The sequence below is a fragment of the Eumetopias jubatus genome, unplaced genomic scaffold (genome assembly GCF_037043125.1).
Source record: "Eumetopias jubatus isolate StellerSeaLion01/CBP00866 unplaced genomic scaffold, mEumJub1_p1.0 scaffold_8, whole genome shotgun sequence".
In the NCBI taxonomy this organism is placed as follows: domain Eukaryota; kingdom Metazoa; phylum Chordata; class Mammalia; order Carnivora; family Otariidae; genus Eumetopias; species Eumetopias jubatus.
Window position 1 is genome coordinate 79477264 of NW_028274814.1, and position 25120 is coordinate 79502383.

Here is a 25120-nt window from a genome sequence, read left to right on the forward strand (position 1 = left end):
ATTACATCATTAGTTTTTGATGTAGTGTTCCATGATTCATTGTTGGCGTATATCATCCAGTGCTCCATTCAGTACGTGCCCTCTTTAACACCCATCACCAGGCTAACCCATCCCCCCACCCCCTCCCCTCTAGAGCCCTCAGTTTGTTTCTCAGAGTCCATAGTCTCATAGTCCAATCGTCTCCCCCTCCAATTTCACCCCCCTCATTTTTCCCTTCCTGCTTTTTTTTTTTTTTTTAACATATAATGTATTATTTGTTTCAGAGGTACAGGTCTGTGGTTCAACAGTCTTACACAATTCACAGCACTCACCATAGCACATACCCTACCCAATGTCTATCACCCAGCCACCTCATCCCTCCCACCACTCCAGCAGCCCTCAGTTTGTTTCCTGAGATTAAGAATTCCTCATATCAGTGAGGTCATATGATACATGTCTTTCTCTGATTGACTTATTTCGCTCATCATAATACCCTCCAGTTCCATCCACGTCATTGCAAATGGCAAGATTTCATTCCTTTTGATGGCTGCATAATATTCCATTGTATATATATACCACATCTTCTTTATCCATTCATCTGTCAATGGACATCTTGGCTCTTTCCATAGTTTGGCTATTGTGGACATAGCTGGTATAAACATCAGGGTTCACGTACCCCTTCAGATCCCTACATTTGTATCTTTGGGGTAAATACCCAGTAGTGCAATTGCTGGGTCGTATGGTAGCTCTATTTTCAACTTTTTGAGGAACCTCCATACTGTTTTCCAGAGTGGCTGCACCAGCTTGCATTCCCACCAACAATGTAGGAGGGTTCCCCTTTCTGTTTTAGCCATTCTCACTGGTGTGAGGTGGTATCTCATTAAGCTAAGTGTTCTTTAACTGTTTAAATTGAAGGTAAACAAAGTATAAGTCAGTGCCCTCATATCAATTATGTGAATAGGTTAAATTTTGTAAATTCTGAAACACTGGAAGAATGGTACAGAGGGAGGAGGAAGATGTAATTCCATGTTCTTAGAATGGTAGACTGAGTATTGCAGTGTTACTAGTTCTCAATTTATTGATTTGACTGGCAATTAAAATATAAATAGGCTCTTTTGGGAACTTGAGGATTAATCTGAAAGAATAAACTTAGGAATGAGGAAGAAAAATAAGATTCGAGACTAATTCTACTCTCTAGCAAATATAAAGCAGAGTTGCAGTCATAAAGATGGTTTGGTACAGGTAAAGGAATAAAATAGTATTTGAATGAAACAATATAATCCTGGAATAGACCCTTTTATATAGTAATGTATCTATGATAACATTTATTTAGTAATTAGGTTCTACCAAGTATTGTGCTGTGTACTTTATGGTAATTTAAAGCCTAAGGTTTTGTTATCTCTGTTTTACAGATAAGTAACTGAGCCTTAGTATGGTTAAATAACTTGCCTAAAGACACATGGGCTGTTTAAATGACCGAATCTGATTTGAACTCGCTCTCTCTGATTCCAAAGCCCATGTTTCTTAAACAGTAAACCACAGGACTTCACACTAAGTTGCCATGTTAATGATAATAAGTTAAAGATGGGGAGGATTAATTAGTAACTGATATATGGTAATTGGTTAGCCATTTAAAAAAGAATTTTTAGACTCTTGCCACCTAACAAATGTAGCACATTAGTAGTTAATCTTTTTGCCCAGATTCATTCAGTATTAACTCTCCAGAATGAAGATTTCCTAAACTTAGAAACAGAGAAATTAGAAAAGAAACTGTCACTAGATAGATCTTTTTAAAAATTATGAACTATATGTCAAAACTAACAAATTGAAAGGAAAATTGCAGAATGGGAAGAATATTTGCATTATTAATAAACAGTGTAGAATATATGAGCCTGCAGTCTAGAACCAAGCTGCCTGGATTTAAATTCCAACTTTTTACTTCATAGCTCTATGACCTTGCATAAGTTACTTAACCTCTTTTGCTTTGTTTTTTTTTCATCTGTTAAATGGGGTAATAGTAATAAGTAACTCATAAAATTGTGAAAAATAAATGAGTTAGTATATAAAGAACTTAGAGCAGTACTTGGCATGTAAAACAAATCTAATATTAGCCAATATTATCATTTTTATAATTATTGTAATTTATATTCTGAATACATAGGTCACACACGAAAAGCAATAAATAAAAAGGAACAAGGCAGCAACATACTGTTCATTAAAAAAAAAGTAAAGTGCAGATGACTAAGATAGCCAGAGAAAGTCAGCCTAGGCAGTAATCACTGAAATTCAAATTAACATAAGGGATTTGGGCTGGTGACTTTAAAGGTGCCTGTCAAGTGGAACAAATTACTTTAGATCCAGACTTCTTTTTTTATACTTGGGAAAGTAAATCTATGAACTTAATTCTTCCTAAAGAATAATAAAGGCTGAAAATAAAAAGATTTAAATAAATGAATCAATTCATTATACATTTAAGAGAATTAGAAATATCTGGAGAATATATGGATTTTTGAAGGTAGAGATCAGTGGGTGGCAGTCTAACAGTTCCACAGATAGTTCTATGATTATGGAAATGTAATTCTGGACTGGATGAGAATTTTATTAACTGAACTTGGTGATATTTCACCACTTTCACAAATGTCACAAAACTCAGCTGGTTGCACACTATTTATTTTGAGTAGTATTTGACCCAAGCAAATTTCATCATAAGTAGAGATGTAATTTTTTTTAATTCAGTGTAGCAAAAATTTGAGGGAATTAGAATACAGGTTAGACTTCACTGTTACCATGTTGATTGTCCCATCAGCTTAGTAATTGCCTTTTTAAAAATGGATACCTTGTGATATTTTGGTATTTTGTGGGCACTTTAACCTAATAAGATTCTTCAGTATTTAGGAATTAATGGTTATTATTGAATTTCTCCTTGAACTCAGGTAGGTATTAGACAAAATGGAGTTTGGAGGCATACAAATCTGGATTTGAGTTCTTTGTGATAGCGTGAGTAGGTTAAACAGTTTGAGCTACCATTTCCTCAGCTGTAAAATGGATATGATAAAATCTTTAAAACAGGGTTGTTTTCAGGTTAAATCTGTGTCTCACCCTGCATGGGATTACAATAAATGTTTCCTTTCTCTCTGTAACCGTTTAGAGATACTTAATGTTGACTTCTAGTTGTTTTCTTTCTTTTCTTTTTATAAATTTCTACACAGTTCTGAGTTTTGGTAATCATCTTTTTTGAAATGCATATATTTGTTTTAGGTTTCAGTTACTGAAATTTCAGTTTCGATTATGGAAAAGCGAAACTATCTTTGCACAGAGTTCATATCTGTGACTCTGATGTAGACAGAGCATCTGGATTGAATGAGAATGCATGAAAATAAATACTAAGCACTAGAAAATGTTAATGGAGGACATACTTTTCCTTTTTTGGATAATGGCAGGTCTAGAGAGATTTTACTGTTAAGGAAAATTTAGCTTGCCACTAAGAGTGAAATGCTTCAGTTTTGCTGATATTAAAATAAGATTCTATCTATAAATCATATTCGAAATTTACACTAAAGTTTTTCTTTTTTAGGAAGTTAAAGCTTTGTTCAAGAATGAAAACTGCCCCAAGGTGATAAGCTGTGAGTTTGCACACAATAGCAACTGGTATATCACTTTCCAGTCAGACACAGATGCACAACAGGTGAGAAAAACTTTTCTTCTGATTTGAAGTCCTGGTGTTAAAAGAAGTAGGAGAAAATATGTGCTCACAGCAATATTTGTAAAAACTGTTGAGCTATTGAGCACCTAGTTCACCTTTTTGGTTGTGCTTCTTAATTGGTTTCCTTTTTGATCATTTTCCTAAAGCTTTTTCAATTTCAATTTAAGAAGTTTGTTTCCTATCAATAAAAAAATTAACACACAATTTTAGAATTAATTTAAAGATTGGAAACCACATACTCAGTAGTTGGTATTTCTAGTATATACATACTAGGCCCACAATAAATATATAACTTCCTTTCTGATTCTTGGAATTTTGACATTAATGATTTTACTCTTGTTGTCATGTCCAACTTAAAGAGAAATAATCCATTGAAACATAACAAAAAATACAGCATTTTAAAACCACTCACTGATTTTTTTTTTTAAGATTTTATTTATTTATTTGACAGAGAGAGATAGCGAGAGCAGGAACACAAGCAGGGGGAATGGGAGAGGGAGAAGCAGGCTTCCCGCTGAGCAGGGAGCCTGATGTGGGGCTCGATCCCAGGACCCTGGGATCATAACTTGAGCCAAAGGCAGACACGTAATGACTGAGCCACCCAGGAGCCCCGATTGATTAATTTTTAAAGTAAACTCTACCCCCAGTGTGGAGCTCGAAGTTACGACCCTGAGATCAAGAGTTGCATAGTCCCATCAACTGAGCCAGCCAGGCACCCCACTGATTTTTTTTTTTAATTCTTCATCTTAGAAGACTGTAAATATGTAGAGAAATTTGGGCTCTGTTTTTTGTGCATTTTTTTTTCCTGCATTAATCTATAGTAAATGTGAACTTCAACTGGAGTGTTTTTACTTTTTTATTCCTTATCACCTGCATAATGGAGTTGACTTCAGAATTTTTTATTGTTTAGCTTGGAGATGGTTGCTAATACCAAACTCTTGATAGAATAACGATTACTTTAGTGAAATGTTTGAATGCTAATAAAAGTTCCTTTCTGCTTTGTTAACAGGCTTTTAAATACTTAAGAGAAGAAGTTAAAACATTTCAGGGCAAGCCAATCATGGTAAGAAAATGTTTGTAAGTGAGCTAGTGTGAACCAGAAAATTTTTGTTGCTTGTCTATTTGAGAATTTAAAACACGTCTGGATAATATTTTATAAAACCTGTAATGATTTTAAAGAAATTTCATATAATGTGCTAGAAAATTAGTTAAGGTAGCAATTCTTTTTAAAGGCCTACCTTTAGACAGCATGAAGTTTTAGTTAGATGCTGATTGACAACTTGTAAGATACTCAAAATGAGGAGCGGGAATAATTTTTTATTTTTATTTTTTTTAAGATTTTATTTATTTATTTATTTATTTGAGAGAGAGAGAATGAGAGACAGAGAGCACGAGAGGGAAGAGGGTCAGAGGGAGAAGCAGACTTCCTGCTGAGCAGGGAGCCCGATGTGGGACTCGATCCTGGGACTCCAGGATCATGACCTGAGCCGAAGGCAGTCGCTCAACCAACTGAGCCACCCAGGCGCCCGGGAATAATTTTTTAGTAACAAAGGTGGAAAACATTCTCAATACTGTCATCCTCATCTCAAAATTAATTGCATTACCACATTTATGTTCACCTGTTTGGGCATCTGGGAATTATCATTGATGACACTTGCTCACTATCTTTACAGGTCTTATCTTTTCTCAGATCCCATGGAATCTACCTTTAAAACTTGTTTCAATTATTACTGCTATTGTTTAGGCTTGAACAATTAGAGTAACCTTTTAATTGTTATGCCTTCAGCTTTCCCCCCACTTTTCATTCTCCAGTTGCTACCAGAGCTACCATCTAAAATAGAATCCTAGGGTACCTGGGTGGCTCAGTTGTTTTAAGCATCCAGCTCTTGTCAGTGTTTGCTTTATGTGTCTTCAGACTCTGATGGCAGATACATATATTTATATTCTATCTTTTTGCTGGATTGAACCTTTTATTAGTGTATAATGTCCTTTGTTTCTTGTAACCTTTTGTAACTTAAAGTCTGTTTTGCCTAATAATAAAAAGTCAGTTGACTCTTGAACAGCAAGAGGCGTGGCAGTGCTGACCTGTCCTTTCCCAGGCAGTTGAAAATCCATGTATAACTTTTTCCTTTTAAGATTTTATTTATGTATTAGAGAGCGAGCTCAAGCAGGGAGCAGCAGAGGGAGAAGAAGCAGGCTGTCTGCTGAGCAGGGAGCCTGAGGTGAGGCCCAAACCCAGGACCCTGGGATCGTGACCTGAGCCAAAGGCAGACAGTTTAACCAACTGACCCACTCAGGCACCTCCACATAAACTTTTGACTCCCCAAAATTTAGAACTAATAGCCTACTCTTTTTTTCTTTTTTTTTCTTTTTTTTTTTAAGATTTTATTTATTTATTTGAGAGAGAGAATGAAAGAGAGCGCAAGAGGGGGGAGGGTCAGAGGGAGAAGCAGACTCCCCGCTGAGCAGGGAGCCCAAGGCGGGACTCGATTGCGGGACTCCAGGATCATGACCTGAGCCGAAGGCAGTCGCTTAACCAACTGAGCCACCCAGGCGCCCCTAATAGCCTAGTCTTGATGGGAAGCCTTACCAATAACAGAAACAGTCGATTAACAAATGTATGTTACATATTGTGTGTATTGTATACTGCATTCTTAGAATAAAGTAAACTAAAGAAAAGAAAGTGTTATTAAAATAAAGGAAGATGCCTTAGAGTCTCAGTTGGTTAAGCATCCACCTCTTGATTTCACTTCAGGTCAGGCTCTGTGCTCAGCAAGGAGTCCGCTTGAGATTCTCTTTCTCCCTCTACCCCTCCCCCAATTCATGTGCAGGCATGGATTTACGCTCTCTAAAATAAATGAACAAAAATCTTGGGGCGCCTGGGTGGCTCATTTGGGTAAGTATCTGCCTTCGGCTCAGGTCCTAATCCCAGGGTCCTGGGATTGAGCCCTGCATCGTACTCCCTTCTCCATGGGGAGTCTGCTTCTCCCTCTCCCTCTGCCTGCTGTTCCCCCTGCTTGTGCTTTCTTTCTCTCTGTCATATAAATAAATAAAATCTTCAAAAAAAGTCTTCAAAAAATACATAAATAAAAATCTTTAAAAAATAAAGGAAAAGAAAATACATTTACAGTACTGTACTGTATTTATTGAAAACATCTGCCTATAAGTAGACACATGCTGTTCAAACCTGTGTTGAAAGGGTCAACTGTATAGCCGTCTTAGATGTATTTTGGTTGCTATTTGCTTGGAATGTCCTTTTCCATCCTGTTACTTTCAGTGTCTTTGAATTTAAAATGAATCTGTTATAGATAGCATATAGATGGATCCTGTTTTTTTAATTCAATCTGCTAGTCTCTGCCTTTGAATAGGAGAGTTTAATTCATTTACATTAAAATAATTACTGATAAGGAAAGATACTTCTTCCACTTTTGGTATTTTCTGTATGTCTTTCATGGGTTTTCTTTCTTCCCCTCAATTTTTCTTTTTTTTTTTTCTTTAAGATTATTTGAGAGAGAGAGAGAGAGAGCACGAGCAGGGGGAGGGGAGGCAGAGGGAGAGGGAGAAGCAGACTCTCTGCTGAGTAGGGAGCACAACGCAGGGATCATGACCTGAGATGAAGACCTGAGCTGAAGGCAGACACTTAAAGACTGTGCCACCCAAGTGCCCCCCCCCCAATTTTTTCTTTTGTTGCCTTTTTGATTTCCAATTTTTGATTTCCTTCTTTCCTGTTCCATATGTTTTTAAATATATAAACTGTGTGTGTGTGTATAGTTGTCTTGGTGAGGATTAAATTTATAACAACCTCATGTGAATAATACCAGCTTAGTTTCAATAGTATACAAATACTCTGCTTCTGTACTTCTCTGTTTTATTAATTTCTCTTTTAAATCTGATAAGAAAAAAGAGGAATTGTATACCAAACGTATAATAATATTTTCTTTTGTATTTACCTATGTAATTATCCTTATCAGTGTTCTTTATTTCTTCTTAAGGCTTTTAGTTACTCTCTGCTATCTTTATTTCACCCTGAATAACTCCCAGTAATATTTCTCATAGGATAGGCCTATTGATTTCCTTTACATTGTTTTGTTCATATGTCTTTTTCTTGATTACTCTTAGGTTTGTCCATGGTTTCCATTAGCTCATTAAGCATATTTAAGATAGTTGATTTAACATCTTTGACCAGTAATTCCAATGTCTGGGCTTACTTAGGATGGTTTCTATCAAATTCTGTTCTTCCTGTGAATGGGCCATAGTTCTCTATTTCTCTGTGTGTTTTGTAATTTTTTGGTAGTACATTCTTTTTTATTACCAAATAGTAGAAATGTACTTAGTTCGATTATCTAGTCACTTTGTGAATCTTCTTTCTATTTAAAAAAAACCTGTTGGTCTTATTATTGAATTATAAGAGTTCTTTATATATTCTGGGTAAAAGTTCTTTGTCAGGTATGTTTGTATTTCAAATCTATTTCCCCCTAGCCGGTGATTTGCCGTCTTATTTTCTTAACAGTGCATATTTGAAGAGCAGAAGTTTTAGAGGTTTTTGTTATTGTTGTTTTTAAAGGAAATGTAGCTGATGTACAATATTATATTAGTTTCAGGTGTCCTACATAGTGATTCAACATTTATATACATAGGAATTGATTGCCATCATAAATCTAGCTACCTTACATCACCATACAAAGTTGTTACAATATTATTAACTATATTCTCTATGGATACATTACATCCCCACCACTTATTTTGTAACTGGAAATTTGAACCTTTTAATTTTCCCATTTTGTCCATCCTTCCACCCAGTCCTCCCCACCCCTTGGCAACCACCAGATTTTTCTCTGACTACATGAGTTTGTTTCTGTTTCGTTTGTATTGTTTTTTAGATTCCGCATGTAAGTGAAATCAACCAGTGTTTGTTTTTTCCTGTCTGACTTATTTCACTTAGCATAATATCGACGTTGTGGCAAATGGCAAGATTTTGTTCTTTTTTATAGCTGATACTCGTGTCTCTGTGTGTGTGTGTGTGTGTGTGTACACCACATCATCTTTATCCATTCATCTATCGATGGACACTTAAGTTGCTTTCATATCTTGGCTGTTCTAAGTAAGGCTACAGTGGACATAGGGATGTGTGTGTTTTTTCAAGTTAGCATTTTTGTTTTCTTTGAATAAGTACCCAGAAATGGAATTGCTGGATCATGGTAGATGTATTTTTAATTTTTTGATACTTTTTTTCATACTTTTTTTAGATTTTATTTATTTATTTGTCAGAGAAAGCACAAGCAGGGGGAGTCGCAGGCAGAGGGAGAAGCAGGCTCTCCACTGAGCAGGGAGCCTGATGCGAAACTCAATCCCAGGACCCTGGGATCATGACCTCAGCCGAAAGCAGTTGCTTAACTGACTGAGCCACCCAGGTGTCCCGAGAAACCTTCATATTTTTTCCATAGTGGCTGCATCATTTTGCATTCCCACCAGCAGTACACAGAGGGTGCCCTTTTTCCCATATTCTCACCAACATTTGTTACTTCCTTTTTTTTTTTTTTTTTTTTTAAATAAAGCCTGGTGACAAGTGTGAGGAGATACCTCATTGTGATTTTGATTTGCATTTCCCTGATGGTTAGTGATGTTGAGATCTTTTCACGTGTCTTTTGGCCATCTGTATGTCTTCTTTGGAGAAATGTCTCTTCAGGTCCTCTGCCAATGTTTTAAATTGGATTGTTTGGGTTTTGAGTTGTGTGAGTTATTTATATAATTTGGATATTAATCCCTTATCATTTTTATCATTTGCAGATACCTTCTCCCATTCAGTAGGTTGCCTTTCCATTTGGTTGATGGTTTCCTTTACTGTGCAAAAGCTTTGTAGTTTGAAATAGTCCCATTTGTTTATTTTTGCTTGTGTTTCCTGAGGAGACACATCCAAAAAAATACCGCTAATACTGATGTTAAAGAGCTAATTGCCTTGGTTTTCTTCCAGGAGTTTTATGGTTTCTGGTCTTAATATTTGAGTCTTTAATCCATTTTGAGTTTATTTTTGTATAGGGTATAAAAAAGCAGTCCAGGGGCGCCTGGGTGGCTTAGTCGTTAAACGTCTGCCTTCGGCTCAAGTCATGATCCCAGGGTCCTGGGATCGAACCCCACATCAGGCTCCCCGCTCCGCGGGAAGCCTGCTTCTCCCCCTCCCACTCTTCCTGCTTGTGTTCCCTCTCTCCCTGTGTCTCACTCTGTCAAATAAATAAAATCTTTAAAAAAAAATTAAAATTAAAAAATTAAAAAGTGGTCCAGTTTCATGGTTTTGCATGTAGTTAATTTTTCCAACACTGTTTATTGAAGAGACTGTCTTTTCCCCATTGTATATTCTTGCCTCCTTTGTCAAAAATTAATTGACCAAAGAGCAGAAGTTTTTAAAAAAATTTTAGAAGTTTAATTTTAATAAAGTCTGTTTTTAGGATTTTATTTATTTACTTAGCAAGCACGAGCAGGGGACCTGATGCAGGGCTTCGATGCGGGGCTCAATCCTAGGACCCTGAGATCATGATCTGAGCCAAAGGCAGACGCTTAACTGACTGAGCCACCCAGGTGCCCCTAATAAAGTCTGTTTTATCTCACTTTTCTTTTAGGGTTCATTATTTTTTGTCTTATCTGAAGTCAATGTCTTCTAGGTTCTTGAATATTTTCTTTTATGATTTCTTCTAGAAGTATTATACTTTAACATTAAGATTATACTCGCATTTAGATTTTATGATCTATTTCACGTTTCTTTTGTGTGTTGTGAAGAGTCAGGGTTCTTTTTTAAAATGTATGTACATTTGTTCCAATGTTACCTGTTGAAAAGACTCTTGGTTACTTTGTTGACTATTTGTTGATCATATATGCTTTGGTCAATTTGTGGACGCTGTTCTGTTCCATTGATCTGTATGTTTATCTTTAAATCAGTTCCCTAATGTCTTGATTACTGTAGCTTTATAAAAAATTGTAAGATTGGGTAATGTCTAAGTTCTCAAATTTTTGACTTTCCAAAATTAGGTATTCCAGGTCCTTAACATTTCCATATAAATTTTCAAATGAGTATGTTGGTTTTACAGCAACGCTTGTTGGGATTTTGATTGGGATTTCATCAACTCTAGTTTGGGAGAATTGCCACCTTCATAATATTTAATCTTCTAACGTGGTATCTCTCGTCATTTATTTAGGCTTTGGTTTCTGAGCATTGCCTTCTAGTTTTCAGTGTATAAGTCTTTGCCTATTTTGTCAAATTTATTATTAAGTAAGAGAAATACCATTTTTGTATGTTTGGGCCTTTTAAATTTTTGTGTATTTGTTGCATTAATTTAGTCTACTTTATCTAATACAGGATCTGTTTGTAATTCTTTTCCTGAATCTATAAAGCATAATGTATTAAAAGTAAAACAAAACAAAACAAAACACTTCTTGCAGCATGTTAACATGACTTATTTACTACTTATTATTCTTTGATGGGGTAAATTAATTTACTATATATTGATTTCTGCTTTATAGGTACAGTATATACAAATACAAAATGGAAATATTAGTAATTCTGTTCTTAACCTAAGAAAAGTGATCTTTTAATGGAGAGTTACTTTTATTTTAAAGTTTAAAATATGTGAAATTAAATTGATTTTTTTAAATGCCTTTAAATAATAAACTCCTATTTAGACCTTAAACTTTTCTCTCTTAGGTTTTGTCTATTGTATATAAAGAATCTGCTGTGTTACTGTTTTCTTCTGAATCAGTTATCTAAATTTTTCACAAAAATTTTAAATACTTATAAAACTTATAGGAAACCATAATGCTACATTTTATTAAAATATCTTTGTGCACAATTAATTGGCAAATTATTTATAATGGCCATGATTCTAAAATTACCCATGATAATTTGGGAGAATTCAGACTATTGTGCAATGGATATCCAAGGTCAAGAGTACTTGCAGACTTTGGCCTAAAGACAGGCTTCTGGAAGAGTCCCATAGAGCTTTTATTATATGAGCTCAAGTAAACTGCTTCCATTTCATCTTTTTTCTCTTGTAATTAAGCAGGGAAGCTTTTTTTATTGCTGTTCTTCCTGTAGATGAGGTCTGTCTCGTATTAGTTCCTTCAGCCTAAAGAACTTCATTTGATGTTTCTTATAGTGCCTACCAGTAATGAATTTTCTTAGTTTCTACTTATCTTAAAACTGTTCTATATTTCATGCTCATTTTTGATGGGTATTTTCCATGGATACAGAATTTTAGATTGATAGTTCTAATTTTTTCTTTCCTTTTAAGATATTCTGTTGTCTCCTGGCCTCTCTTGTTTCTGGTGAGGCATTATTGTTACTCTCTTTATATAATGTGGTCTTTTTTGCCTGCTATCAAGATATTTTTTTGTTTTATGTTTGGTTTTCAGTAGATTGACTATTGTGTTTCAAGGTACGGGTTTTTTTATATCCTGCTTGGTATGTGCTGAACTTCTTGGCTTTGCACATTGATGTTTGTCTGCTGGATTGGGGGGATTTTCAACTACCAGTTTTTCAAAAAGAATTTCTGCCTGATTTCTCCAACCTCCTTTTGAGACTCCATAATTACTGCTTGGTGTCACTGAGATTTTGTTTTTCTTCAATCTCTTTTTCTTCTTTGGATTGGATAATTTCTATTCATCTTCGAGTTGTGTTCTGGAACTTCCAGGTTTAAAAATATTTCCCCTCTGCTGAGATTCCCCTTCTTGTTCAGCTCCTTAAGAACACAGTTTCCTCTTAATCCATATATATTCATAATGGCCGGATTAAAATCTTAGTCTGCTGTTTCCAGTACCTGGTTATCTTGGAGTTGTTTTCTTTGGGCTACTATTTTCTTGATAATGGACCACATTCAAAAAATAATGTTACTTGGTTTTAGTTTCTTATGGGATATATTAAAATTTAAGTAGACTACAGTGTATGACATTACTTTAGTAAAAGCAACAGCTGAAAATTTTTTAGGTCATATTAAAGTCAGTTTGATATTTTTAGGATTTTTCAAGATTGGCCATTATGGATTTCTTATTGTTTGATTGGTTACAATTTGAGGGAAGGAGAATTCCTGGCTTATAAGGATCATAAAACATACCCTTCGTTCATTTGTTAAAGTCATGTTTTTATGCTTTAAAATGCATTATTTCACTTGATATTCCTAACAAGTTAGTGAGGCTGATGATTCCTAATCTAACCCTCTTAATACCTGTTTTAGGGTTTTTTGTTCGTTTGATGCAAATAGGTGGTTTTATTATAGCATAGGGACAGGACCCATGAGCAGAAAGAGCTGCTGTTTTATTTAGTTCTTTTACAAAGGTCAGTAAACTTTTTCTTTAAAGGACCAGAAAGTTAACATTGTAGATTTTGCCAATCATGAAATCTGTTGTAACTACTCAATTCTGCCATTATGGCACAAAAGCAGCCACAGGTAATATGTAAACAAATGGTCTGACTTTTAGTTTTAGAGCATTGCTTTCTTTCCTTTTTTTTTTTCCTTAAACTTAGTATAGGAAATTTCAAACATATATAAAAGTGGAGAAAATAGTATCAATCACTGAGAATCCCATCAGCCAGTTTTAACAGTTTGTAGAGCATGGCCGGTCTTGCTTCATCCATATTCCCACCCATTTCTCCATGCCCCCAATTATTTTGAAGCAAATTTGAAACTTAATTTTATCTGTAAATAAACTAGTTTTAGTAGCTCTGAAAGAGGGATTTTTTAAAAAATCATAGCTATAATATCACATTTTCCTGATTCTCATTTTTTTGTGTTTTTTCTTTATATCTGTAGTTTCATCCTTTACTTATTTATTTTTTCTTTTGAAAATATGTTGAAATAACTAAGTTATTTGTTTTACAGAGTTTCTCATTTTCTAGCTATATTTTTTATTGTGTTAAAATACATATATATAAAATTTACCATCTTTTAAGTATATAATGCCGTCGTACTAAACACATTCACCACCATCCATTCACGTTAACTTTCTTCATCTTGTAAAACTGAAATTCTGTACCTATTAAACAATAACTTCCCCATTCTCCCCTCCTTCTAGCCCCTGGCAACCACCATTATTCTTTTAGTCTATGATTTTTGACTACTGTCATTACTTCATATAAATGAAACCATACAGTATTTCTTTGTGACTGGTTTATGTCACTTAACAATGTCTTCAGAGTTTATCCATGTAGCATATTGCAGAATTTCCTGTCTTATATATTGTCTTTGGAGAAATGTCTATTCAAGTCCTTTGCCCATTTTTGAATTGGCTAATTATATTTTTTAGTGTAGTTTAGCATCATCCTCTGTCTCCTGTACTTCATGCAAATTGGTAGCTAGATTTAGAGGCTTGATCAAAATTTGGTTTGATTTGGGAGCAGCAGAGAGAGAACAAAAGGCCTGTATGTTTTTGTGTCTGTCTCTTTTATGCTAGGTGCTACTGATCATTGACTAAATCTATTAATTAAAGGCTGCAAAGAGGTGCTATTTTCAGGCTTTCTTTTTTTTCCATTTATTAGTTGAAGGACTTCTATAAAGGGAAGCTTGCCATCATCTTTATTACCCTGAGGTACAGCTCATATTTGGAGTGCATGATAAATGCTTGGTTCTAGCTTTTATTACCAGTTTTTGAAAATGATGTGTTGGTTCCCTAGGAACCTTCAAAAATGACCATTTCGGTATTTTTTATTGTTGGGTATTTAAACATATTGATGTGTCTGTTGTCCTTATTGATGCATTGTGGGCTCTTTTGAGTTAACTTATGAGGCCTTTTCTCATGGCCTTAGTAATTTTCAGTGGTTTGCTTGCTCCCTCGTGTGACAAGATGTTCCAATGTCTTGTACATTTTGTGTCTTAGGCCTGGGGTCAGTCAAGTCTCCAGGGTTCCCATTTTACTTTTATGGGGAGATGATATTTTGCAGCCCACTGGCTAGGCACAAGGAGTTCTTGTGTGTGGTCATTGTCTAAAAGCCATTCATTGGTCAGAGCTATGAAATATGTGTGTGTTTGTTTGTTTATTTGTTTTTAAAGATTTTATTTATTTGACAGAGAGGGACACGGAGAGGGAACACAAGCAGGGGGAGCAAGAGAGGGAGAAGCAGGCTTCCCGCAGAGCAGGAAGCCCGACGACGTGGGGCTCGATCCCAGGACCCTGGGATCATGACCTGAGCCGAAGGCAGACACTTAACGACTGAGCCACCTAGGCGCCCCTGTTTGTTTTTAACAAAAATATATCATGAGTTTATACTGAGGCTACATGCTTTTCACTTCTTCGATCTCACATCTGTCTTCTTTCTCCCATGTGAAAATCTCAGATCTCAGTGACCCCAATATAATTATTGATTTGCTGTATCCCATAATCACATGCAAAGTATCAGAATAACAATACCAATAGGAATATAATTCTGGAAACTAAGAAATTTTTTTGCTATACTTTGCCTTGTGGTTTATTCCTAAGGAACATTCATAACAGTTGATTTTATTATGGCTCAAAATCACTTAGGATTTCTCTGTTATATTACTAATATAACGCAGATGCACATTTAGGTTAATTTTGCTTTTAACTTTTACAATTGATTTTTTAAATTTTATTTTCAATGTGTGTATGGTTTAAAAGTAAAACAGTATATGAGGGGCGCCTAGGTGGTTCAGTCGGTTAAGCGTTTGCCTTCGGATCAGGTCATGATCCCAGAGTCCTGGGATCTAGTCCCATGTTGGGCTCCCTGCTCCACGGGAAGCCTGCTGCTCCCTCTCCCGCTCCCACTCCCCCTGCTTGTGTTCCCTCTCTCACTGTGTCTCTGTCAAATAAATAAATAAAATCTTTGAAAAAAAATACAGTATATTAAATACATACACATATTTATGTGTGAATGCAAGTGTATCTTAGATCGTTACCTGACTTAGCTAAACAGTAGCTTACTTATACCTATTCTTACCCTCCTTGCTTTGCCTTTTTTTTTTAAACAATAATGTATTCTGGAAATCACTCCATAATAGTACTTAGAGCAGTTCCTCAGTTTACATCTGCGTGATACTCAATTGTGTGGCTGTAATATAGTGTATTCAATCATTGATGGACTGTTCAGTGTGTGTGTGTGTGTGTGTGTGTGTGTGTGTGTGTGTGTGTGTGTGTGTGTGTGTGTGTGTTGGGGATAGTTTTTTCCCCTTCCTGTTACAGTTAGTGTCAGTGAACAGCCATGTGCATCCTTTTTTTAAAACTTCTTTTTGTTCAGTGTGTATTTGGAAAAGATTCCTTGAACTGGAATTGATGAGAATGTGATAAATGCATATATGATTTTTGGAACATATTGCTAAGTTTTTGTTTATAAGGGTTGTGCTGTTTTACATTCCCATCATCAGTGTATTTTGCCACAACCTTATCAACAAAGTATGCTGTCAAATTTTGGGATTTTTTGCCAATTCTGTAAGTAAGAAATGTTAATTCCATTTTTAATCGCATTTCTCTTATAAGCAAGGTTTAGCATCTTTTCATATGTTTAAGAGCCATTTGCCTTTCTTTTCTCTGTGAACTCTGTTCATTTCTCTAACACATTTTTTGATCTTTTTTTTAGAATTTGTAAGTTGCAGTTAGTTTTACTATTTTGACTTTTGTGGTTTTACTTTGTTCATTGTTGTATTAGCCATGCAAAAGTTTTTTAAATAATTTAAAGCTATCAATCATTTCCTTTTGCTCTACTGACTGTATAGTAGGCAGAAATAACATAGTCATGTAAAATATGTTTAAAATGTAAATTAAATATATTTGTGAAGATACACAGTCCTTCATTATAATTTGTTCCTCTTTCTTCTAGGCAAGGATAAAAGCCATCAATACATTTTTTGCTAAGAATGGTTATCGATTAATGGATTCTAGTATGTATAGTCAGCCCATTCAAACTCAAGCACAGTATGCCTCACCAGTTTTTATGCAGCCTGTATATAATCCTCACCAACAGTACTCGGTTTATAGTATTGTGCCTCAGTCTTGGTCACCAAATCCTGCACCTTACTTTGAAACACCACTGGTAAGTGAGATCCTTACAGAATTATAAAATTTTTCACTCAAGCTGAAATTTGAAGAAATCAGCTAGAGTAGTTTATTTTTTTATTTTGTTTTGTGTTCATATTGGTTTCTTTCTGGCTTTTAAGTAGTGATAAAGATACCTAATCCCCATGTGACTAAGACTTGAGCTATTGGTTCCTATAATTTTATTCTTTAGATTTTGCTGAATGAATTAAAAATAAGAGAGTGGGTAAATCCTGATTAGTTTAAAATGTTTTCAGTTCAACTTTTTCAGAGAGAAATGTACTTTATTAAGTAATGACCTAATGATTCCTTCTGTAAATCAAGTGATATTTGAAGTGAGTATTACAAAATTGAGTAAAATGCTTAAAATTATTTTTGCCTTGTAAAAGAAATTGAGGGGGATCCTGAGTGGAGCATGTGACTCTTGAGCTCGGGGTCGTGAGTTCAAGCCTCATGTTGAGTGTAGAGATTACTTAAAAATAAAAAATCTTTAAAAAAATTTGATGCTAGGTTAGTTCATCAGGAGTTTCTTACAGCTTTCACACTAGGTTTTGCCCTTTTCGTTAATTGTTTTTAAACATTACATTTTCTTTTAGGCTCCCTTTCCCAATGGTAGTTTTGTGAATGGCTTTAATGCACCAGGATCTTATAAAACAAATGCTGCTGCTGTGAATATGCCTCGACCATTCCAAAAAAATCGGTAAGATAACAATCATAGTGGAATAGGGGTGCCAGGGTGGCTCAGTCAGTTAAGCATCAACCTCTTGATTTCAGCTCAGGTCTTGATCCTCAGGGTCATGAATTCAAGCCCAGGCATTGGGCTCCATGCCCAGCATGGAGCCTACATAAAAACAAAAACAAAAAACAAAACATAGTGGAATTTATTGTACACAGTTCCCAGTAGTTCTTAAAGAATTACTGTGGTAATCACAATGCTTATTTATAAAGCTTAGTAAAAAGCTTAAACGATTTACTCTAGAATTAATAAGCACACTTTGACCTCATAGTGGATAATTTGTATAAAAAAGATTTAGAACTAAGATTGTACATACTGATTTTTTAATAACAGAGATAATAGAAAATTATTTTATGATAGTAACATAAGATCTGGTGTTTAAATACCATTTAGTGTGTTAAATAGGTAATATTTTAGAGAATGAGAGTTTTTTTGAGGATAGAAAATGTTAGCTGATTTGAGTATTGAATGCTGGAAAAATGAGTTACTTAGGATTTTTGAAAATTGACTTTTGAAATGATTTCTGTGAACTATAGTGTTTAGACAATGGCTACCATTTATTGAACATTAATATCCAAAGCTTTGTTTTAAGGGCTTTAAATATTTTATCACAGTTTTCATAACCCTGTAAGATAGTTATATCTATTTAAGATGAGGAAATTGAAACATAAAAGGTTAAATATCATGTCTAGAAGCATGTAGCTAGTAACTGGGAGAGCCAAAATTTGAGCCCAGTTTGACTTAAAAGCCTATACTTAAAAAACGGTGTTCTAAATAAATTATTGAGAATTCTGGAAACTATTTGCTATCATATAAAAGGTAAGTCTCTTAAGTGTTACTCTTTTTATGTAAACATTAATTGATAATCTCAGTAATTTGGTATATATTATGGCTTTTGAAAGTATGAGTATCCAAAGAAAAAAGGGCTTATATAGTGGCTTAGATTTATTTGTTTCACATTTATTGTTTTTTGTTTGCTTATTTTGTGAGTCTCCTAGGTTTGGGTTTTTGGCTTTTTAAATGATTTCTTCAGTGATTTTCCCTTGCCATAGTTCATTCTCCCAGTTGGTTCTTTTTTGGCAAGAAGACCACATGGGGTATGTTCTTCTAAAATGACTTCTAGGAACTTAATTCTTTTTTATAAGGTTTACCTGAAACATGCTTCACTGGAGAAAGAAGCCTCTCGGTATTAAATATTCTTCTCAGTGGATTCTGGAAGCATTCTTGTGTACCATCCTCTGTTGTCACAATTTTTTGTACTCATTTAACTGACAAAATTGGTTAAAGCATTTGAAGATCATTTTTGCAAACATTTTACTACATATACCCATTCTTACTGCTTTATGAAGTTTCAAATCTGATCTCTTCATATTACAAGGATGAAGGATTCTTCATAAATGAAAGGATTATTTTACTCTTGTAGATGATTCTTAGTTTGGTAATAAAGTAACAATTGCACAATTCAAGTATTGCCAGGACATATGAGTAGAAGTTACAGGGAGCCTCACACATTGTCCTTTAATCCCAGTCCTGTTGTTCAAAAGATTACTTTCCATGAGCACATAGAATGGTGTTTAAATCTGGAAAGACCTTTATTATGGTGTAGTTTTAACTCATTTTACAGCTGAAGAAAGTGAAAGCCGAAGAGGACAAAAATCTTGCTAGGGTTACATGGCTAGTTATTATCAGCAGACCTGAGATTAGAACGTTTCCTTTCCTCTAACCATAGCTGGTGAAGTTTTCTCTTAAAAATAATTTAATTAGAGTAAATGACAGCTTGCAACTTCCCTTGTTAGAAAATACAGATTTCCCTGATTAGAAATAGTGGCTTTGTAGAAATATGTATAATATGTATTGATTTCACCCTTTTTTTTTAAAGAGTGAATTTTGCTTTAAACAGTTAAGTAGAATATACATCTTTCTTATAAGGTAGACTAAAAGCAATTTTTAATAAGTAAAAAGTACTGGTGGTTTGCAGATTCTTGACTAAAAAATGTATTAAATGGTTCATGGTGTTCCTTTATTGTCACTTGTTTTTGTTTGCTGTGCTTCCTTGGTGAAAAGGTTGAAATCACGATAAGAAAGCCAAGAATGACAGTCCAATCATCCTTACTTATAAGGAGGTGTGCCTATGCTTTTGAAGGCACAAGGCTAAGGTTTAGTATAATTTTGCTTGTTACTCAAAACCATTCATGTACAATCCTTTTTCATATGTTTGACCAGTACAGGTTTTTAATTTTAGGTACAAAAACTATACATGAGTATTTTCTTCTTAAAAAATGCAAATATTACAGATAAAACTGGGAGCTTTTTGACAGACCTTAATCCTTGTTTCTTTTCGTCTAAAAAGTGACCACTTCCAGACCTTTATTTTTATTTGTTTGTTTATTTATTTGAAGTTATTAGTCAAGGAGAAAGTAACTTTTAGGAAGTACTTTTGTAGTTTACTATATGAACCTTGTAACAGCCCAGTGATGATCACTAGACCTACTTAGAGAGACTAGGACTAACTTTCAGAAGTCTGGGCATTTTTCTACCTTTCATACTTTCTCTTTCTGTCACTTCTTCCTTTCCATCTTTTATCACTTATCTCTCTTTTTTTTTTCTTTTGCCTGGACTGAGATTGTAAGTCCCTCTCAGTGAAGGGTAAGATTATGAGATCTGAGGGCTGTTTAAACCTAGTAACTTATCTGTTAGGTATATTGAAATGCAATGAGAAAATTTAGGCGAATGATAGTTTCTGAACAGATAACAAACAGCGTATCTACCTCATGAGGTCATTTTCAGATATGATGGATAATAAAAATATTTTGAAAATGCTTTGTGTTGACATTCTATAATTTTCATTGCTATTAAAAATCTATTTTGTGGGGCGCCTAGGTGGCTCAGTTAAGTGTCTGCCTTCAGCTCAGGTCGTGAGCCCGGGATCCTGGGATCGAGCCTCACGTCAGGCTCCCTGCTCATGGGGTGCCTGCTTCTCCCTCTCCCTCTGCCATTCCCCCACCACCACCTGCTTGAGCTCTCTGGCTCTATCTTTCTGTCAAATAAATAAATAAAAATCTTAAAACAAACAAGCAAAAAAAAAAAACAAACTACTTTGTGACGTAATTATTTCATGTAATCTTAATGAAACTCAACCCAACTTTTTCACCTGGTTTTTTATTTAAGGTTTAATGGCAGTAACCTCTTTTTTTTATTTTCTGTAAAGAGTAGGGTAGCTGGAGATGTTGTTGGAATTAGTGTTAAATTGTTGGGCTTTATAATTATTTTGAAGTTTTAAATCCAAATTCAGAGAACCAGGAATTGGCAGTGTGTTTATTGATATAAATTTGTAACCATGAAAATAGACTGTAAAAATGGAATTTTTAAACTACAAATAAGGGGCCAAATATAAATCTCATACTTTCTTGTATAATCTGTTATAGAACCAAGATCCTTAGTTGGTTGGGCTTACTTTGTTTTTTGTTTGTTTTTACTAGATTCTATACCTAATTCATGAAGCCATGCCAGGTTATTAGTTGCATTATATTTTCCTAGCTTTTTTTTCACATAGGATCTTTGAACAATTAATTTAAAAAGCTGGGATTTTAGGGCACCTGGGTGGCTCAGTTGGTTAAGCGACTGCCTTCGGCTCGGGTCATGATCCTGGAGTCCTGGGATCGAGTCCCCCGTCGGGCTCCCTGCTCAGCAGGGAGTCTGCTTCTCCCTCTGACCCTCCCCCCTCTCACGTGCTCTCTCTCTCTCATTCTCTCTCTCAAATAAATAAATAAAATCTTTAAAAAAAAAAAAGCTGGGATTTAGTATATTGCACTGTTTCTCTGGTTTTCATTGTCATTCCCGTAGAGAGCCTTTTTAGACATCCCCCCCAGTTTTTCCCTATGAAAATTTAGTACTGGAGATACTGTATATGTATTTATGTAATGTATGTATATCCGTGCTCTGTGCATAAAAGGAGTAAGTTGGGATTTTTTTTTGTTCCTTCTCGGCCCCACCCCCACCTTGAACCTTTTTTACTCCCACTAGGGGTGATGTTGCCCCATTGAGAATGTATGGCATAAATTCATTAATAAGCTTAAAGCCTGGCTGATTCAGGTATGTCAAGACTGCAACTGGTGTTAAATTATCTAAAATCCTAGTTGTATTTTGAGTGTTGAAATAGAAGTAGCTTTATCTTGAAGAACTTTGGATTTTACCCCAAATCTCTCCAAACAATTTTTTTATTTTTTTAAAGATTTTATTTATTTTTTTGACAGAGAGACACAGCCAGAGAGGGAACACAAGCAGGGAGAGTGTGAGAGGGAGAAGCAGGCTTCCCGCAGGGCAGGGAGCCTGATGCGGGGCTCAATCCCAGGACCCTGGGATCATGACCTGAGCCGAAGGCAGACGCTTAACAACTGAGCCACCCAGGCGCCCCCAAACAACTTTTTTAAATGTAAAAATCTGAGACATAGAAGGGTTAACATTTTTATAATGTGACACTTTTATGTGTAACTTAATTTGTGGAAAATCAGAATACAGTTAGAAGGCAATTTTTAACTTGTCCCATTAAATACAGAGTTTTTACCATTAAGGGGAAAGATTTTGTCTGTCTGGATTTATCCTCTCATGTATGTGATCTTATATTTCTTATAGTGTGAAGCCTCATTTTAGGTCATCGAGTGGTTCAGAACACTCGACAGAGGGCTCTGTGTCATTGGGGGATGGACCATTAAACAGATCTGGTTCAAGGAACTTTCCAACTGAACGGCATAATCCTACAGTAACAGGGCATCAGGAGCAAAGCTACCTTCCAAAAGAAACTCCTGCTGTACAGATGGAACAGAATGGGGACTATGGTAGGGGCAGGTAAGGAAATAGGGTAATAAATATGGATAAGGTATATGACAACTCTTTGCTCGTAATGTGAATATTTGAAGACCTAGTGATTATTTTTTGTTTTAACTTAACTATTGGTGTATGGTTGTACTAATTGAATACAGTGTTCACATAATATGGGTTAATAGTTTTCATAATTATTTAGAAATTTATAGTGCCCATATAGAATATAGCTCTGAGTCAGAGGTTCATAAAGTTACTCTGAAGTTCTTTATGGGTCACTGAGGAAAGAATAGCTTAGGAAGATAAGATGTTATCTGCATTCTAGTTTAATTTCTTACAACTTCTTAACTATGGAAATGGGGTTATACCTTATTGCCTACTCTGCTCGAATGAAACAAAAAACCCTGATATACTTCTGGTGTGGAAGGAACACTACTTAATAAAAATGGCCCAACTTATTTAGTGGTGGTGGTGGTAGTAGATGAAGTTTTTGGTAGATTAGTTTAGGATCCCTTCAGAAGAATATATATTCATCTCTTAATAGTGGAGATATAGAAAATATAGTTAATTAAACTAGAAATTCACCCATCTTTGATAGAGTGTATTATATATTTGAAGAAACTTATGAGTTGTCCCTCACATCATCCCCACCTTTTTTATTGTTGTTAAAAGGAGAACTCTTTTCAGAGGTCGAAGACGACGAGAAGATGAGAGAGTCCAGGTAAGTATTTTTTACCTTTATTACATCTATTCATTTGTTTTTTTCTTTTGTGATTTAGTATGGCATTGGCTTGTGGTCGGTCTTTCCAGGTTTTTGTCTTATTGATTATAGTATTAGACAAAGGTAGATAGAACTTGTGCTTTGACCCTAAAATATCCACTGCTACCACTATGGCCCACCCTTAAAGCACATGTATAGTTAGGAATTTGATCTGTGTTGCTTGTGTTTTTTAAAAATTACTTGAATACCTAATATATTCACATGGTTTAAAAATCAAAAAATGAAAATATTCAATGAAAAGTTTATTACGTTGTTAATGGACATTTAAGTAGTTTCAGTCTTTCAGTCTTGTAGCTATGGTAACTTCTTTCCTATGTGTGTAATAACACCTGAAGGAGAATCCTTAGAAATGAGATTTCTGGGTCACAGTTCAGTAAGTTGCTGCCAGCTTACAGCTTTCTGTAGGGGTTGTGCCAGTTTACACTCTGACAGACATTGAACAAAAGTTCCTATTTATCAATAGCCCAATAAAGATAGGACTTTTTGCCAACTTGATAAAGTTTATCATTCACTTAAAAAGCTCTCTGGATGGTGTTGGAAACTTATTACTTGGCAGGGGCGGGCAATTTTCTACCTACTACTTACTCTTCTATCCGCTAATCTTATAAAATTGCTTATAAATTAAAAAAATTTTATAGTTCTAGACATGTTTTTATTTGAATTTTGACTTAAGCTTCAAATTAATCATGTTTTTATTTTTTTGTGGTTAGTTCATGGTGAATGTTTGCCATGTCTTAACTGAGAGCAAAAGGAGTTGAGAAATCAGAATGATGTAGGAACCCACAGAGGTCTCAAGAAAACCCTGCGTAGAATTTACAGATAAATCATAAATTATAGTATAATACTTACTTTATGTGTATAAGTAGTAGTGAATTGTATACACATATAAGTGTACTATACATATAGCATGTAGGCTACATCTAATGTAATATACAAATACTACATACATAAGTAGTGAAAAGATAAGCATTTCCAAAGAAGAAAACATATTGCATTATAACACACAGAATGGTCCTTACGGCAAACTGTGAACCTTTTAAAATAGTATTGTTTTTTCATTTATAGCTTTCTGTACCATGGGTAGCCATCATGACATAGCAACAACTTTTTTAGAAGGATACCATTGCAACAGTCCATATGAATCCTCAAATGCCCTGAACAATTGAGAGAAGAGATTAGTTTTGAAGTCCATTTAATATGTTGAAAATATATTGAGGATTGAGGACTGAAGGGGTGAAGAAAAAGGAGACAAACATGCTTTCCAGTAGGAAAGGCAGAGTGGAAGTGCCTTTGTGCAGGAAGAAGATATTAGCTAGAGATAAAATTTGGGATTTGTCAGCTTACACAAAGTAATTGAAATCATAAAAGTAGATGAAATCATTCAGGGGACTCTGTAAGTGATTTAGAGTGGTCAGGAATGGAACTTTGGGAAATAGTAGCTTTGAGCTGAAGAATGAGATTACTTATTGTTTGAAGTTTCCAAGCAAAATCTGAGCAGAGAAGGCTGATAGACAAATGGATGTCTGGGTTTTCAGGTAAAGGTCTGGGCTGAGAATATTGAAAGTGTACAATTCAGTGAGTTTTGGTAAATTTCCAGTGGTGTGTAGCCAGTCACCAAAAGTGAAAAAGATTGTTGTAAAGGTTGTTTGCATATAGGTAGTAGTTGAAGCCATGAATAGTGGCTATCACACAGGGAGAGTATGGAAGTGAAAAGAGTAGTAACCACATAGAAATTATAAAACTGTCAAAGGGAGTAGGTAGAGAGACACAAGCACCTGATTGTGAGATCTGAAAATCCAAGAGAAAGAGGTATCACAGAAGCTAAGGGAGGAATGAGCTCCCAAAGGAAAGAATGTTTACCATGCCAGGTGCTATACGAGGTTAGGGAAAAAAGTCTGTCAGATTTTGCATTGTGGAAGGCATTGGTGACTTGTCAAAGCAATTTTAGTGGTGATGAATACAGAGGTGAGGCTTGTAGAGGGTATAGGATGGTGGGCAGAAAGGCAAATCAGGAGATTTTTCAAGGAAAGGTACTGTTCTCTTGAGACTATATGAAAGGAGAAAAGCTGATGGCAAA

At 35.1% G+C, this 25120-nt stretch overlaps 1 protein-coding gene across 3 annotated transcripts in view; it reads left to right on the forward strand.

Moving 5' to 3' along the window:
• Window positions 1–25120, forward strand: part of LARP4 (La ribonucleoprotein 4) — a 69682-nt gene that overhangs the window by 31914 nt on the left and 12648 nt on the right. For 2 of the 3 annotated variants that reach the window (XM_028125572.2, XM_028125573.2), the window contains exons 7-12: window positions 3554–3664; window positions 4692–4745; window positions 16494–16706; window positions 17305–17408; window positions 22077–22289; window positions 22935–22983. In XM_028125572.2, the coding sequence (XP_027981373.1) occupies window positions 3554–3664; window positions 4692–4745; window positions 16494–16706; window positions 17305–17408; window positions 22077–22289; window positions 22935–22983 (744 nt within the window). Of the gene's footprint in view, window positions 1–3553; window positions 3665–4691; window positions 4746–16493; window positions 16707–17304; window positions 17409–22076; window positions 22294–22934; window positions 22984–25120 lie in introns of those variants that run through there. The other variant, XM_028125576.2, reaches the window with a different exon arrangement.